We start from the raw sequence: 18,434 nt of genomic DNA, 5'->3' as shown, positions 1-18,434 counted from the left end.
TGGACTCAGATTGAAGTACAACAGCCATCACTATGAAAGTAAAAATATTCGTTCTTCTCAAGTGGTTCACCCTGAGAGTAATTTGTTAAAAATGGGTATTAAATATTTAATTTGCTTCCTCTCAAAATGTCAGACTATGAAAAGTTACAAGTGCTGAATTTGCTTCTTGTAGACTACAAATAAATTCCTCTCTATGGTATTCCAGTTTCACCCACAGTTTTCTATGGGGTTAGACGCTTTTGTATATATCTACAGATTATTTACAGAAATATATACAGATTTAGCACTTCTAAAAAAACTCTTAAAAGACAGATTTATAAAGTTTATGTACAATGAATTACTGATATTAGAACAATAGATTTCACTAGACAAGTTGCAGTATCTGTACTCATTTCCCTATTGACCCTACCTTTTAAAGAAAAAAAAAAAAGAACCTTTTAATGCAGCTACATATACACAAAAGCAGACTAAGAGCACACATACTGGCTCTATTAGGTAAAACAACCCAAAACAGACAGAATTGCATCCATATCAGACCTTCCCTTTTCTCATTCTCAAGTTTCCTTCTCTATCAGTTATTCCTTCTTTTACCCTACTCCGCTATTTCCTTGTACTATTCTAGTAAGCACTCCATGACTGAGAGTGTCTCATTTCCTCTACCTACCTCCATTGTCAGCCACCCCCTTTCAGTCATTTGCACGCGTTCCTTTTAATATGAAAAGTCTGTTCCTCATCTGTAATCCAATTTTCACATGTTTTAAGCATCCATAATTGTCACTGATGTCAGCATGAGCTGCAGTCAGGATCTTCATAGACTCAACTCTTTGTCTTCAACAACTTTTTAATAAGAGACAGTTTGAAGCTTCACTTAGTTATCCTACAGTACTTTCTCCACTTCAGTCAGACTTACAGATGAACATGTTAAGAGATGCAATAAATAAATAATGCTCAAAAACATCTCATGCAGTGGCCTTAACTTCCCAGGAAAACAGGTATCTTAAGTTATCCGCTTGAAGTAAGATAAATCACCTCACATTAAGTACAATGAAGAGAATACACAGCTAATCAAATAGGTTGCTTACCTGAATGACAGCACTAAACCAGCATGTGTTGCCAACATTCTTTAACCCTACTGGACAGTTGTCTTGCCGCTTTCGATCATAAGGGTTTGGAGAATCACTCCATACCTCTGGATGCGTCCTCTTTAAACTTGCTTTATTTTCTGCAATACTGGCTTCTAGAACTCTTTGGGAACAGAAAGGAGAGAAAAATGTGAGAAAAAGCAAAAAAAAAAAGAAAAAAGGACATAGTAAAACACCTTCAGTTACTAATATAGACATCTTTATTACAAAATTTGCTAACTTATTGCTGCTGAACTTGGTTTTTAATTTATATGCAATAATATATCATCAAAAGTAAGATGCTATTTTACTTTTAGATATGTTACAATAATTCAATTACATTTTGGAAAATGGTATTAGCAAGTGAGTGAATCTCCTGTGAGAGGTCTACATTCAAGAGCCATGTCTGTAAGTCATTAATTATTTAAGAATTAGATTCAAAGAGGATGGACAATAAGACATTTTAGGCAGCACTGTTACTGTAGTGCTTTTATCTACAAATGCTTTTATAGGTATGCAAAGCACAAAGTCACCAATATTTACTTTACTGGCAGGGAATCAAAGCTAGCTGGGCAACTTTCAAACGTGGAAGACTCTTAGTTTCCATTTTTGCAACGTATGCAACTGTATTTATTGCTTTACATACCAAATAATTACTTTGTGAGCCATGGAAAGACATCTCCTCACTTTTTTCAAATGCCAGCCAACAAGTTAATTGTATGCTTCAATGACCACACTCTTTGCAGGAAACCATTCCTATGTCATTTATGCTGAATGTCTGTATTTCACATGACAATAAGATCTGATGTGTGTTATGCTCCCAGACTCAAGCTTCACTCAACACAGTATTTTTATATCAGCATATACCCCTAGCCTGGTGACAAAGAACACCTTAAAGGTAATTTGTGGCAGCCACATACTCTAAATAGAAAGACAGAGATGGATACATTCAGGTCATATAACAATGGCTCTAAGTAATAAACAAAGTTGCCCGGCATGGGCACTACTGACACAGTTACTATTCCCAACCATCTCATCCGAATATCATACAAAAGGCTGAGCTGCTACGGAACTACTACATTTGTCAAGCACAAGATTTCAGGAGCTGCATGACAAGCATCAAAGAAGTCTGCAGCCTGAAGGGATATCCTCTTTGGTTCTAGTTTCTCTAAACATCAAAGAAAGGAACGTCTAGGCTGGTCTGTAAATTGAGTTATTAAAGGATGAAGTTTGAACACCTTAGAAAAAAAATAAGAAATGGGGCAAAAAACCCACAAAAAACCTCACGACATAACCCCTCAACTTCCTAACTGTAAATTTTTGTTTCAAGCTATGCTCTTGTCAAAGTAAGAAAAGGTATCTTATAAGATATGCAAGAACTATGAAGCATTATATTAATTTACTGTGAATAACTGCTTTGGGGGACATACTAATTTGTTATTGCTTATTTTGAAAAAAAAAAAAAAAAAATAGAAGCATTCAGAATTTGAAAGCCTATGTATAGAATTTGAGAGCCTGAGATGTATCAATACATCTCACGAAGAGCCTAAAACTTTCAATTTCCTAAGGATTAATCCATTTCTGACATTCACTTTTTGACACATAACCTTATAAACAGCACATCTTTTTTTCCAAAAGACACTGGAAGGAGAGGTATACAATACTCTAAGACTTTCTGCTCTAACATCTCTTCAAACAATTCATTGGGATGGAACCTGATTCTTCAGTAAAAAAAAAAAAACCTCTTACACTAGCAATGATAACATTACCTCCTAAGCAAACCCCAAAATGTAAAGAAAGTCAAATTCATTTCCCTTCTCAGTTATATATCCTTCAAAAGTGTTAGACCAGTGTAGCTCTGCATTGAGAGTAGAAGTTATTTGATGGGAACACTAAAAATTAATTCAAAACAAATGTCATACATATTTTAAATAATTTCTCATTCAGGTAGAATTATCTAAAGTCGTTTAAACTAAATTGAAGAGACCTTTAAAACTGATGGGAAGACTCTGACAGACTGGTATAAATTTAGAATGATGTAACAGGACTACCATACCTACTCCGTATCACTTCTGTTTCAGGGAAATAATCAAACTCCTCGTCCCCAAGTTCAAGAATATATCAAGGTATTTCAAGACTAAAGTTCTGAAAAATACATACTCTCAAACTGAAACAGTTCCCTGGCCCCAACTGTACTACTGTTTACCAGCTTAATTACCTACTAAAATTTCTTCCTGTTTTTTTATTGTTGTTTTGTATTTGGTTTTGTATTATTTCAGCAGGTGAGGGATTTCTTCATCTCTCGCTCCACCTCAAAGGTGTTTCCATGTCTTAACAAAGTATTTGATTCTCAAAGCTTCATGATATTTTTCCTTATTTTTACTTACAATATTACCTGTCCTCAAAAAGCTTATGCAATAGCTGCACACCCTATGTATCAAATTCATTTTCAGCCATAATGATAGCTGTGATGCTATCATTAAAAGCAAGCACTGTAAACAGGAAGCTAATAATCAGCTCAAAAGCTACAGAAATAAATGTATTCACCAGTATAGCGAGTATATCTCTTATACTATAATGTTCACTGTGCTATATTCACACAGTCCTGATCTGGGAGACTACTTTGACAAAGAATCTTACTTGCACATTGCTCTCCACAAAACAAGCATCCTTCCAGAAAGTCAGTACCAGGATTTAGCAATTCTGATTACGCAGCTGAAACATCCTTTGTGACCCTTGGAGACCACAGCAGCAGTTGCTAGCAGCAGAACCATAAGCTACGTGCAGGGTATGGCATTTCTCTGGCCTCACAGGACCAAAGGCTTCCCCATCTCCAAGTGCTGGAATCTCATTTGGAGGGAAACTCTGGAGTGAGGGTTAGTTCATGCCAGGCTCGGCATGGGACTTGAAAGCAGTGTTTTACCTCTCTCTGTAACAAGCTGGGCATATCCAAACAGCTTTGCGGAGCTGCTTGCATGGGGCTAACCAGACAATGCAATAAGCCTCAGGCAAAGTGAGTCCACAGCACAAAAGTTCAGCCAAATCATTTTGAGGAAGCCCACTAAACATGCTGCAGAAAAGCCCACTCCAGCAGGCTACTCAGCAAAAAGAACAAGGAAAGGTCTTTGTACTGGGACTGTCTTATAGCTGGATATCCAGGAATACCCCTAACCCTGTATCACTCCCCAATTTCACCTCTGATCTATACACACAACGCTTAGCCGCAGTGCAGAGTCCCAGCAGTTTCAATTACCATGTTAAAAAAAGAAAAGAAAAAGAAAGAAATGTCTAGGGGTTGTGCACATCCTTATGCACTTATATTATGGGCTCTTATTTTAATATGGGTACTACCCTAGGCATAACACAGGCCAGTTAGTTTCTTCTTTCAGTCATATCTCACTAGCTTCCCCAGCAAAGCCCTGTCTGGCCAGTCTCATTCTCCTTCAATCCATGAAAAGCACTATAAACAGAAGAAACTTTTTTGTATTAGGAAATACACCGATCACGCACATTTCTCCGGGAGATTTAAAGAGAGAATAGTAAAAAACTTTACACGCGCCATGTACAAGATGTTCAGCTTGGACACTTGGACATTTCAGCTGCACTTCTCTCAACACCTACGTAGCAATCAGACCTGTTCTCATTAAGTACCACAACGCAATTACATCCAGAAAGACAAAATTCTATGTGCATTACAACATTAATTACAGAACTCAAGAAATTCCATTAATGTTCCCTTGGAAACCTCAACAAAATCAGTGCAAACTAGATTCCAAATCACTATGAATGCCTTTGGAAAAAAAATATCCTCCACAAAGACTATTTAAACATGTACACATCCTACCTTATTAAAAATGAGAGATTCCCATAGATTTCCATAGTTGGCTTATTATTGACTTCCTATTTAATTTCTGCTTCTTATTTAACTTAGAAAAACAAAAGTAAATAGCTGCAGCTTGACTTGTTTACAACCACAGTGTTTGACTTTTTGTTTTGAGAAGTCTTGCACAGATACTGTGTTTTCTATTGGAATGCCAACATTTTTCTGTGGGGTGTTAACTACAAAGTTATTTTTCTGGGTTTTTTTTTTTTTTAAAAAAAAAAAAAAAAAAAAAAAACAACCAAACAAAAAAAACCCAACACATTCTGAAGTCCTATCCTTAAGGAAACTGACTGAACAGTTCAGCTCAAGAATTCTGAGCTTCCTGTATTTGTACAACTCTGACATAATTTGCCATCAACTCACTCAGGGTGTGTATCTTGGTATGCAACTGACTTGATCTAATACCCCAATGCTGCCAAAACCCTCAGGATACTCACTCTTCTCTGCTTCCATTCATGAGCTAAGTCCCATTTCCCTTTCTTGTCCCATGATACGCTCTGTATCTTTTCATTAATATTTTTGTACACATTTGGGAGAAAAATTCATACAACAAATGCTCCCAAGAATACTCAATAAGCATAGAAGATGTGGTATGGTGCACAGTTCGCATTCCCCTTGGTGGCCGCAAGCTCTTAATTTGGCACATGCTATTTGTGTGTCATTTTGCCATCAAATATACATCCCTCTTTCACCATAAGACCAACATTTTTTTCTGTATCTGATTGTCTACATGCCTTTGTACATATGGGGAAAAAACTGGCACACTTTGTTACTTTCTGGAACCAGGAAAAAATACACCATCATTTAAGTAGAAAGTATTTATAATCCTTAGTTATGGGTTAAGCAGGTAAGACCAAAAAGGGCTTTTTAGTCTGAGAAGTAAAAAACAAAGCCTACAGGAAAAAAATCTAAAACTTCCAGGCTTCCAAAAAGCAAGTACAGCAGAAGCAGTCAAAGCTTGGGAAAGGAAATAAATGGAGAAAAAGATTGCCATATCTAGGAATAGGTCCATCTTCCTGTGTGCCTGCTTAAGCCACAACTCTGTAACTGTGAAAATTTTGACCTTCAAAAAGGAGCATGCAAGAGCTGAACTTCTGAATTAGAACTGGACAGAACTTCCAGCATAATCTTGTATAAATGCACATACTGAAGTCTTAGGAAAAAAAAAAAACTACCCCTCAAAATCTTCTTCTAATTATTAATGAGAATATAAAACCCTCTCATCCCACTTTTCTCTCCTAAAATATGCTCTCTTAAAATCATGTAACAAGATGGCTTCTATCACCATCTTTTTGTTAGAGGGAGCAGTATGTTTATTCTCACAATTAGTATATTTATTTTTCAAAAGGAAAATGAAAATTACTGTGGATAATGTAAAACTCACCATATTCTCAGAGTTGGACTTTTCTGATAAGCCATTTAGTTTGTCAAACACAGTGAAATGAGGAAAAGAATTACTGTGGTGAATCGTCCCCATCTAAATCAATTTTTTTCTAAAATTAGTCTGTTATAAGGAGATAGTACTTAATCTTCTAACACAAGGATCAAACCATTGCCTTTTTCCTCTAGAAAAAGGCCAGCCACAGATGTAAAAAAAAAAAAAAAAAAACAAACCAAAACAAAACAAAACCATCCCTCCCAAGGCCTGCCACAGATGAAAAAAACCAAACAACCCTCCCACACAATCATACACTCGGTCTTAGTTCAAGTCCCAGATATTTCATAATTATATCTATATTTACATATAAACATGTGGTACAGAAAGTTATTGTAAAATCTGATCAAAAGTTAACTTATCATGCCCAAGCTAAGAAACTTAGCAAGACTCTCATCATGCCCAAGTTGAGAAAGTTAAGTTCATAAAACTTTAAACCAAGAAGTTAATTTCACTCAAAGCTTATAAATCTTGGTTGTTAAATAGGTTAATAACATACTTTATCAGCTAAAATACAGAAGCTGCTCTTAGTATACTCAAGTCATAGCATTACTACCCCCTCACTCAATCTCAGCCTTAGCACAGGGGTAAGAAAATGTTATTGTAAAGTGAACACTGCAAAAAAAAAAAAAAAAAAAAAAAAAAAAAAAAGGACAAAGAATTTATTATCATCTTAATTATATTTTTTTCATTGCTTTTAAGCTGATACACAAAATACATTTTTAGTTTTAGATCCTATTTAAATATGACCGTATTTCCTCTATCTCCATCCACTTCCTCAATATTTAAACAAACACATCAACATGAAACACACTGTTAAATCCTAGCCCACACATAACAGACTATATTCCAGTGTAGAACATACAATACATTACAGCAACATCCTGTAGCCAGGCATATCAGTAGCACAAGTGAAAGTAAATAAGTTATTCTTTGTTAAATTAAAAGTTAAAAAAAGCAATACAGGCCAATCTCCATCTCTTAAATTTAATTTCTGCTTTATATAAGTTATTTGTTTACCTGCTAATGGCTTGTTCCTCATCTGTTATTCCAGTCTCCCTGAATGCCCTGTTTGATTCCTCCAAACTCAAGGCAATTGCCCTCTGAAGATCATCTTTATCATCTCCAGTGAGATCAATCACATCTGAAAAGCAAAACTATCTTTCTCAAAATTAAAAGTGAAACAGAATGAAAGGCAAGTCTTACTGTAGAGGAGAGAGAGCCCACGTGGATTGCTGAGCACCATTCCAGTCCATCCCTCCTGTGCCCTACACACTTCCAACCACTAACCTTGCTAATGGCTCCCTTCTGCCTCCAAGTCAGATAAAAACCTCAACAGCTTGCTCTTGCTAACATATGACGGGCAATAGTCTTCCTTCCCCTTAATGATCTTCAAGTTTCACAAAGCTATGGGACAAATTTAGGAATCCATGGTTTTTGAAAGCCCTCTTAGAGCAATACACTGAAATGTTATTACGTCCACCACCGTAATCAGTTGCTTCCAGGGAACACATGATGAAAACAACCTTCTCTTAAAAAGGATACCTTAACTGAACATAGTTGGTTTTACGTCCTCGTGGAGGAACACGTGCGGAGTTTTCCCAATACAGCCTCAAATTCTACAAGTATTTCTGCGCACTGGTGAGCCAAATACTTTCACATGGTTTCATAACATGGGGGAGAGTTCCTTACTTAACCTAATTCTTTTCTATCCATGTCAGTGCATTCCTTTTCTGAACATATTTAAATCCAACTTCTGTCTACTAGAAGTATCCCAGCTCAACAGAAGAATTAAGAAAACAAATACTGAAGTCAAAACAAGGATGCGTACTTGGACACGTGGAGAACGCTGGATAGGCTACTGACTGAGTAATGAAGATGAAAACGACTATTTCTGCCTTCCTCTCCAGCTCCCATTATCTAAAGAGCAAGATACTAATGTCCCCTGTAAACCTCCCTGTTTCCTGAAGGTAGCACCAGCACTCCCCCTCCTGATTAAGGATAAATTTCACCACCCACATCACACCATGACACCAATCATTCCCCTATTGGGCACAGATACACTTTCAGAGCAGCCAGGGCCATCAGGAATGTTCATCAACTGCACAAGACCTTCAGAAAAGACAAGGTCATTGGTTATCATGATTTCAAGGGCCAAACATCTAATTTTTCAAGTCAGCCAGACAGAAAGAGAGGAAAAAGTACAAAAGAGACTTTTATGTGCAGTATCAGACAGACACGAACACAGAGTTAGCTGGTTTCAGTCTCCCTCCTCCAAGGCCAAAGTTTATCCAAAGAGATAACTCCAAAGGGACTTGAGTCTGGGGTTTGGACAGTAGAAGCTAAAATACTGTGGAAGAAAGAGATACAGGTTCAAAATTGATGATCGCTAACAGCAAGAGGTGAGCAGCTTGTCTGCGTTTCTCCTTCCACGGGCCAGCTCAATTATTCATACCCAAAGAGCTTCTCCAGCTAGCTTCTGACTTTTCTCCTGGATAGGCTGACTCACTATAGACACAGCTTCCCCTATTTCCCTGGGCTTACTTGTCTCTGACATTTCTCATTGGATCAAAACAAAACACTGAATTTACAATACAAAAATAGTTGTCATAGCTGTGTATGAACAGAAAATGGGATGACTTGTCCTTACAGAAAGCTGAAATGGAAAATAAGTTGTAAAAGAAACTTTTCTGTTAACACAAGCATCTGCAAAAATTACTTTTCGATTTAGGCCTTTCTCCCCCCAAATAAAGATGGATGAAATTCTATTTTATTTAGTGAGCCTTTAAAGGAAGCACTCTTACCTGCAAAGTAAACTGGACAATCTGTCATGATCTGGAAGTACAGAAAAATGCTATGACCACAAAAACACCACTTCCTAATTTTATTGTTATGTCTTTTATAGTCAGCTCAGATCTTCCAGCATATCAGAAGGATATTTCAACTCAGATGTCTGAAATTCTCCTTCACAAGTACTAAAGCAATTAAAAACCATCAGCAGAAGTCCAACCCAGAGGAGTTTTGATACATGAGCTGCCATGCCAAGAACAATGTAATTTGGGCTAAAATAATACCTCAACCTTGGTCACACACAAGCATGGCTCTGTTCTACAGCCTGAGAGCAGAAGCAAGGCTAGAAAGATTGATGGCGATGAGAGGAACTTGTGACCACACACACACACTATCTATTACACCCTAAAATGTGATGCTTATGTTCTAGTTTCTACCCCTTTGCAGGTAGTCGCACCCAAGCTCCTTATCTCTCCTGGAGATGAGCTGTTTTTCTGAAAGTACTAGCAGTGGTCACAACCAAAAATGGAGTAAGCCTCAACCCAGCAGCCACACATGTTGATGGAGACATATGAGATTACTCTGATCACTTATTTACAGAATATTCCTTTAGTTAGTGTCTAGTCGGGTAAGAGTGATGAAATTCTTATATAACAGTAAAGAAGAAAATTAAGATTAGGAAGTAAGGTCCTTTACATGGGGAGTATTTTTCAGAGAAGAACTCATAACCCAGCTGAAAATTATGTAGTTATCAAAAGCACCCACTGTTATTTAAAAAAAAATAAAAATAATCTATCAAGGTTAACTCCAGCACACACTTTCATTAAGTCAAACAACTTCTTTGCACCTCCCTAGCTCCTTAAGCATTATTAATCTATACCACCACTCTATGTGTTCAGAAGTTTACTACTATTCATATTACCAGTTATTAAAATCCCAAATCCTTGACTTCCGCTTGCTTTCAGAAAGCAGATCAACACAGTTTCCTTTGCCATCAAGGATTTTGAAGCAGACAATAAGACAATACAGGATTCTCTTCAGAAAGAGTTTTCACATATATGTTGTTGCTGAACTGCATGAAAACAGACAACACAGTGAAGATCTGCTGCCAGATACTACCCTGCATGCCAGTGGCACAATCAATTTATGTCACAGAAGCTTAACCTACCATAACTTATGTCAGAAAAATACATTTCTAAATATCAGCTGATCCATGGTAACCTACTCCATGCAAGCTTTTAGTTTGTAGCAAACGTAAAATAAAAATATTTGAAAATTTAAGCTAATGCATTTTAGCTCATGTTTGCTATACTTGGAGCAGGTCCAAGGTCTCCTTCAGCATCTCAGCTGAACACAGTAACTCATTAAGCTGCAACAGCTCATGTATGACTTGAATCCTAAATCACAGGACTATAAAGAGGAGATCTCAATAGAAGTCATAACAGAAGGGGAACAGTCTGAGACTAAACTCCTCTTTCTTTACAAAAAAAAAAATATATATATTTATCAGCTTGTCTGCACAGTTTGCATTCCTAACAGTTGGTTCTAGATTATGGAAATGTAGATACACTACATGAAATTCATTAAGGGTTTTTTTTTTGGTTGTTGTTTGCCTTAAAATATCTTCATGTTTTTGTAAATTCTTACACAGGGATTTTTCTTTTTTATTTTCAGTTAAGATGTCCAATTTCTACAAGTATAGCTTTTGTACTTGCCCTTCTCTCATAATCATTAATAAATTCAACATTAACCTAGTTTTAAAATACTTATTTCACTTCAGTTTTATAGTGTTAATGCAAACCTGTAACTATTTATTTTATAGCAATTCGTAGTGGAACTCATTCATTAAAGTGATCTACTGAAGTTTCTAAGTGACCAATTGATTCCTGTGTTCAAGGTCTGAGTTTGAAGAAAAAACAATAAGCTGACTTTTACCCAAAGTATTTATCAGACACACATTAACTTCCTGTGAGAGGCTGAAGGATGCATTTCATAAAGGTATTAAGAATAATGCCACTTCTTCACACTTCTAGCTACCTGACTTTAATTTACATATGCCCATTTTGTAATACTCCTCTCATTTAGGCCAAAAACACTTTAGTTCTCACTGGCTCATCCTCATAAAAGTACTTCTTATATACCACGTAGCCTTAGAAAATGCAAACATTCTTAACTAATGACTACTAAACAAAAAAGCTTGCTTCTGAAAAAAATCTTTATGAATGAAGAAATTGCTCATTAAAACAGTCTGGCTCAGTGCATTCATGATGTTTATTCAGCTAAAATTAATCTGCAGAATTAATTAACTAGGAAATACATTTTTTGTTTACAACATTATTAAATAATAATGTGCGCTTCTGGTACATACCATCCAGAGAGTATGACATCATTTGTAATTCTATAAAGCAATTTTAAGTTGTATATTGAAATTTCTGACAAATATATTAGGATATATATAGTAAATGCATACACTATATCTATCTATCCCCATATATCTTCATTCTTTCCTAAAACAACTTCTTATCAATCTGCTTACTTAGGAAGTTTCTATCATCATTAAATAAATAATTCTTACTTGGTAATTGCCTATGTCATTAAAATAATTACTGTGTTATTGACCTGTTACTTATACCAGGAGGAGGCAGAGAACAAGATCTTTACGCTTAAGAAGGCTGGGAAACTCAGCATGAGGGACAGATCTGAAGTGGCAACTGAACCCAGGGACAGGCAATAAATAACCAGTGATGCAACCGCTGGCACAGGGAGACAAATATGAAGGGGCAGGCCTGATGGATTCAATGGGCAGGTGCCAAGTATGGAAATCCAGCAGCAAGACTCCAATTTCAACACATCAATAACAAAACAAAAAAAAAAAAAAAAAGTTGCAGCTACATCAGTTTTGTTTATTACAAGCAGAGCTAAGCAAGATCCTATATTCTACAATCTATTCTGTGATGTTAAATATCATGAAGGTCTTCAGCTCCTATGTGAACATTTAAAGGAATTTAATTGGCTGTATATGCCAGCTTTGGTTAAAGCTACATGATGAAAAAAACACACAGCATCCTAGCAGCTGCTTAGCCAACCCAGACAGCTGTGTTGACGAAAGAGCCAGCAAATGCTAGCCACCACTATCTTACAGGAATTTCCTTATCTCAGCTGCATTTACGTTGTCCTAGCATGCTAACACCTTAAACTGACAATTCTCACACTGACAGAGATGGGAAGGAGAGAGGTAGCCACAGTGTAAAGGAACAAGTGAACCTGTAAGATGAAAGGAGGACCTCAAGGTACAAGACTCTTGACATTTTGAAGGAGGGACCCTGCCATACCAAGCTGGAGACATTCCCAGGAACCTGGATGAAGATGACACAAATAACCCCTGAAATAGAAGGAAATGCCATGAAGACACAGACATATCAAAGGTAGGTAAGGTAACAGAAGAAACTAGTGCCAAATCCTACTCACAGAAACAATAAAATGCACAGCTATAGAGCGAGGACTGACTAGGCCTTGTGCCAAGAAGGATCTACAAGCTACAGCTGATTCATATTCAACCTGCAATTCACATCATCATAGTGTTGAAGAAAATATGAAGTATTACACTGAGGTATCTTGTCAAAGTACTACATGGACATTTATAGAAATGAACTCATTTTTCTGAATAACTCAGCTGAAGTCTCGGTTATCGAGTGCCACAGTTTACAAAAAATGCAGAACCATTAGAGAAAAAAAAATTGACAACAGGCAGAGAAAATACATCCAAAGACTTCGAAAGAGTTTGGGCTGTTTAGTTTCGATCTGAGAAAAGTCTGAGGGGGCATTATGATAGACCATCTTCGAGCATGCAACACTTCACCTGAGATAAAAAAGGAATGAAGCATACTATAATCTCCACAGGGCATGGCACAAAGAATAAAGGACTTAACCTGAAGCAAGAGGGATTTACGCAAGACATTAGGAGTCTGAAAGTAAGGACAGTGAAGCACGAAAACAAACTACTCTATAAACTTTTCAGAGTCTCTAGAATGGAAGAGGTTTTAAGAAATGTTATATAAACATCACTTTGGGAAGTCAGTTAATCTTACCTCACTGGAAAGGGCTGACTGAATTAGTTCTGAAACCTAAGCAAAGGCTCAAACTCTAGGAACAGAAAGATACAAAAAGCCAGGTCCTCAGAAGCAATGAAGTCTACAACCCTAAAGTTGGTGTGTGTGGCATTTTATAGTTATATTGTACTATATCTTTTGTTTCAGCTGTAGAATGTGCAATTCCAAAGACTAATAATTCAGTTCTTCTGAAAAATAATTTAGAGTTTTCAAAAGAAGGGAGGGAGAGAGTTTGTCTTCACAGCTATTTCATTTGACGACAATACAACTTCTAAAATACATGTCTTCTCTTCATTCTGCTGCTTTCTTTAACCCTAGGTTCTTCTGCAAGTTTCTCAAACAATACAAAGGAAATAGAGATATGCTTAGCAATGCAACAGTTCTGTTGTGCAGCCATAGATAGAAGTACACTGAATTACTCTGAATGGAAAAAAAAAAAAAAAAAAAAAAGATGTCTAGAGAAACCAATAAAGTGAAAATATTGGAAAGTACTACTTTTTTTTTTTTTGAGTGCCACAGTTTACAAAAAATGCAGAACCATTAAAGAAAAAAATTGACAATAGGCATAGAAAATACATCCAAAGACTTGGAAAGAGTTTGGGCTGTTTAGTTTTTTTTTTTTTTTTTAAAAAAAACCAACTTATTTTGTTTTGCTTTAAGTGCAGTGCCTAGGATTTATACTACTAAGCAGAACATTAAAGTGATTTTAGATTAAAAGGTGTTCATTTGTACATTGCGATCCTACTGCTTAAGCACCTTCTGCTTGCTAACACAGTGCAGGAGGAAAAAAAATCCAAGAGTAACACCACCTATGCAAAGGGATCAGATAAAGCATGCATCAGTCGATGTGAAAAAGCTATGCTTGCTGGTGCTTGCATATGCCACTTTGAACAGGCAAAAAGGCAAGCATCATGAATAACACTGACTGTGCAAGTCAGCCTTTGCTTTTAAAGGTAGAGTAAATTTTATGCAAACTCATTAATATTTTTGCAGCTGCTGAAATGTTGCATTTGTTATTAAAAGAAATCAAGTTTCCGTATACCTCCTAACATATGAAATGCAACTCTCAAACAGCTGAATGACCACTGCCAGTTTTGGAAGAGCCAGTGTACAATCCAGGCTAACTGCTGATTGTTAAGACACACACACACATTTTTATTATACCCCTTAAGTAAGTAACCATTTCAAAGAAATGTAGTCAAGCTCACAGAATATATTTGATATACCTTTATGCAAGACATACATTTAAAAGTCTGTGTAAGTGGTGGCTGGAGGTTTTCTGTGGCATAAAAGACAGTTCTGATATTTATCTGTAATGCTTTCCAGTTTGGATGACTTAACTTGGTGGGACCACGAAGCTCTGACTCATAACACTAAGTTTCAAATGCACAGAGGTAGTTAAACAGTAAGGAACAGTAAGGGTGAGTATAATTTTCTTCATGTAATTATATCTACATAGAAGAGTAAAAGGGAGTCAAATTTGACAAGATATTGTCAGCACCTCACGATAGTTATTAAGAGGTGTTAATAGTGTTCTTCGCAGAAGGGAGTGTTGATGAGCTATCATTGCTAAATGTTTTCCATCTATGCCCACCCTTCCATTCTCTCCTCCCAAGTCACCCGCAGTCTTTCACCATATTCCCTTCCGTGACAGTACTTGGTAACACAGGACGCTGAAACTTGTCCATTTTTAGTGTACTACATTTTAAAAATTAATTATTTTTGTTATTACAGGCAAGCAGATCACAACAGAAGAACTGTAGGTTTCTGCCAGAAGCTTTCACTAGATCTCTGTGGGGTGGTGAGGCTACATGATCAGACTGCTTTAGACTTTTGTTCTGCACTAGGTGTTTAGTTATCGCCCTATGCGTCCTCCAAAGTGAAGAAAAGTTGGCCAAGATCCTTTACCTCATAACATGTTTTCAGTCTAAAACAGCAAAGGCTAGCAAAGGGCTCTCATGTTTGTTGCCAAGTAAGGACCTGACCAGACACCGAAGATGTAAAAATAATAATAATAATAATAATAATAATAATAATAATAATAATAATAATAATCCTTTTGCTTTTCCCATAGCAGTTGACACTTCTTGTCTTCAGCCCTCCAGGAAAAAAAAAAAAAAAAAAAAAAGGAAAAAAAAAAAGAAGAGAATTCTGAAATTCAGCTTGGAACATGCAACTCAAGACTTACGTTCTTCAGTTTGACCATCAGTCATGGATAATGTAGGCTCTGCAGGCCTGCCTTTTCCCTCTCATATTCCTTGTCACCTCATATCTTCAATAAGGTTGCATAGCACAGTAAGTGACAACAAAACTAAATACTTGTATTAATGGGATTGCTGATAAATCTAATTAAACACAAGCTGCAAGAAAATCCAGCTTACTATTCCACTGCCATAGCAGAACTTCAGTACTAGAGACTGCGACAATAGTGCTAAGTTTGTTAAAAATAGTCTCCATTTCCTCAATGTTAATTTTCTGACAATGAAAATTAAATACATGTGGGGTTTTATGTGTGTTTTCTTTCCAAAGGAGGGAAAAGAAAAAGGGGAAAAAAACAAAACAAACAAACCTAAAAAAAAAAACAAACCACAAAAAAAAACCAAACAAACCAACACCTACAACTTAGTGGGGGGGGATAATACAGCTACCTATAAAGCACTCAGGGCATTCTATACAGGGTTGCTAGTGATACCAAGGATTAAAATGCAGTTTCAGATCTGAGATTCTGAGAATAAATTCATCTCTAATTTAAAAAAAAATTAAAAGTTTAGTGTTTTAAAATAAATAAATAAACAATTTATGTCACGTGCCAGAGACAAAAAGATAATTGTACAACTGACAAGGAGATCTAACTAAACTTCTTTACAATGGTGCCACCGTAGCTACTCCAATATTAGTGAAACAAAGAGGGGAAAAGAAAAAAATCCTACTGTGGGTGATGTGAAATAACTCTACTAATCTAATAAAAGCTACATAGATGTACTATATATATATATATATATCATTCAAGAATCAATATATAATTAAAATGTTCTACATCTGTGTTTAGAATGTTGGAATGTAAATACAGTATCAAGAAACTCAGATTTTAAGTAACTCAGATTTTACAGAAATCAATCCCACTACAAAACTTCCTTTGACTTTTTCTTCCTTGTTATTTCCCATATTTATTTGCAGAAGATATTTAATATGTTTAGCACATTTAACACATTTTTTCCTTCATGAAAATAACTATGCACTTAAGCAAAGCAATAGAACCTGCAAGGCTCAGAGAAATACAGGCTGTGGGACCTTCTGTAACAACTAAATAAAATTGTTTAAAATTAGGTATATTTAACATTAGTTTCACATAAAAAAAAAACACCTACTCTTCTACTACAAAATGCACACCTAACCTCTTGCTTCTTGCTTCTTTCCCTTTGGGAAAGTCATCCCTGTCAGGGAGAAGCTCCTCTTAATATGCTTAAGATAGACATTCACAGACTCTTCTTCAATTTTATTTTATTTTGACAGAAGTGCACCCAGCTTTTGCCTTTAATTATTTACTGCAGGACCCCAAAATAAGTCCTATAATAAGGGGGAAAAAAATTAAAAGACGACTGAAAACCCAATTATTCACCCTCTGATCAATACCATACATAATGTAAAGGTAACACTAAAGGATAGGTCAAATAAAAAAAAAAATTTAAAAAAAAAGTACACTGAAATAAAGAAAGAAAGAATACATAATAATCTAAAAATTGTTAAGTAAGAATTATCAGGAGATTAACAGGCATCTCATAGGCAATTTTTTAGATTCCTTCTCTTTAAACTAAATTTACGAAAAGAAAAAATACCTACTGGTGTCTGCCTGGCTGCCCACACTGATGTATCTGTCATTTCCAGGAAGGGCTGTTTGGTAGTAAGTTGCTTCCTCTAGCTGGGGAACCTTGGCATTCTTCGCAGTGAGGAAAGCCACAGCCAACTCCAGATTACCATTGCTGTCCTTTAAGCACCAACAAAACAGGAAGTGAGAGTCCTCTCACTCTTTTTTAATTTTTCCTAACAGCAAAGGACAACATTACAAGCAACTCGCAAGATCAATAACACATTATATTTTCAGGTGAAATACTGATTAGAAAAGAAAGATTCCAAACTTGACATATTCTGCATACTTCACTATATTTAACTAAAATAAAGATAAAACATCTTATAAAAGTTTACTATTTCAGAAAAATTTAAAGTTCTTGTAGCGTCGGTCAGCCCTCCGACAAGCATAACCAGCACACTGTCAGACTTCAACAGCAGTTATCTGAGTTCTTCTGAAAATCTAACATTTCATTTTTAAAGCCAGAAATACAGGGGCATTTGCGTACATGATTAATGCTGAATTTGAAGCAACAACTATATATTTTTTTTAATTTATTTGGGGAAATAGAACAGAGAGATTTGCCATTCTTTACTTCCATCAAAGAACTTCTTTGTGCTGTGAAAAAATTTACAATGGTTGAAAAAACAGTAAAACTTTGCTAACAGTAAATTAGTAAAGGGTGGCAAGTTCAAGAAGCGTTCTTCATTCTACACACTGAGCAGGACTTGTTGATAATAGAAAACTTAACTACACCTTGAAAGGAAAACAACACTTAACTCATCAGGAGTTGACTAGCTGTAGTAGCACCAAGATAACTCAAAACACTTCAGCCAAAGCTTAAAGGCAAGTCACACCATACCTGCCTTTTCATTTTGAACACTAGATTAATTTTTATGTCAGTATCAAAACTTCTGAAGTGGACAAGCCATCATTTTTAGCTTTTTTTTTCCACCTGAAATAAATATAAAATGTATTCAAGCAGGGAATGAAAGGGAAGGAAGAGAAGAGGACAGTAAGAAAAGGCAGGGTTTATGGGTTTCACAGGCAGTTAAAGATGTACAGATTCAGCTACAAGTCAGACACACCCATCTTACCTTTAGTGCCTGTTGTAGTACCTGGATGTCATTGATACCAGTGATCTCCCTCAGCTGATTTAAAAATGTTTGCTGGTGCTAAAAACAAAAACAGATCATCAAAATAAGGTAAGAGTCAAATAACAGCAAAACCAATTACTTACAAGTATATG

At 36.1% G+C, this 18,434-nt stretch overlaps 1 protein-coding gene across 3 annotated transcripts in view; it reads right to left on the bottom strand.

The window, feature by feature from the left end:
• USP25 (ubiquitin specific peptidase 25) overlaps positions 1–18,434 on the bottom strand; it is a 96,982-nt gene that overhangs the window by 56,986 nt on the left and 21,562 nt on the right. For 2 of the 3 annotated variants that reach the window (XM_086763998.1, XM_086764005.1), the window contains exons 2-5: positions 18,283–18,360; positions 17,179–17,323; positions 7,460–7,583; positions 1,083–1,245 (exon numbers count right to left, since the gene is read on the bottom strand). In XM_086763998.1, the coding sequence (XP_086620124.1) occupies positions 1,083–1,245; positions 7,460–7,583; positions 17,179–17,323; positions 18,283–18,360 (510 nt within the window). Of the gene's footprint in view, positions 1–1,082; positions 1,246–7,459; positions 7,584–17,178; positions 17,324–18,282; positions 18,361–18,434 lie in introns of those variants that run through there. The other variant, XM_086764012.1, reaches the window with a different exon arrangement.

Source organism: Chlamydotis macqueenii, chromosome 1 (genome assembly GCF_036417535.1).
Source record: "Chlamydotis macqueenii isolate bChlMac1 chromosome 1, bChlMac1.mat, whole genome shotgun sequence".
NCBI classification, from domain to species: Eukaryota; Metazoa; Chordata; class Aves; order Otidiformes; family Otididae; genus Chlamydotis; species Chlamydotis macqueenii.
This window is presented reverse-complemented; position numbering and strand designations above follow the sequence as displayed.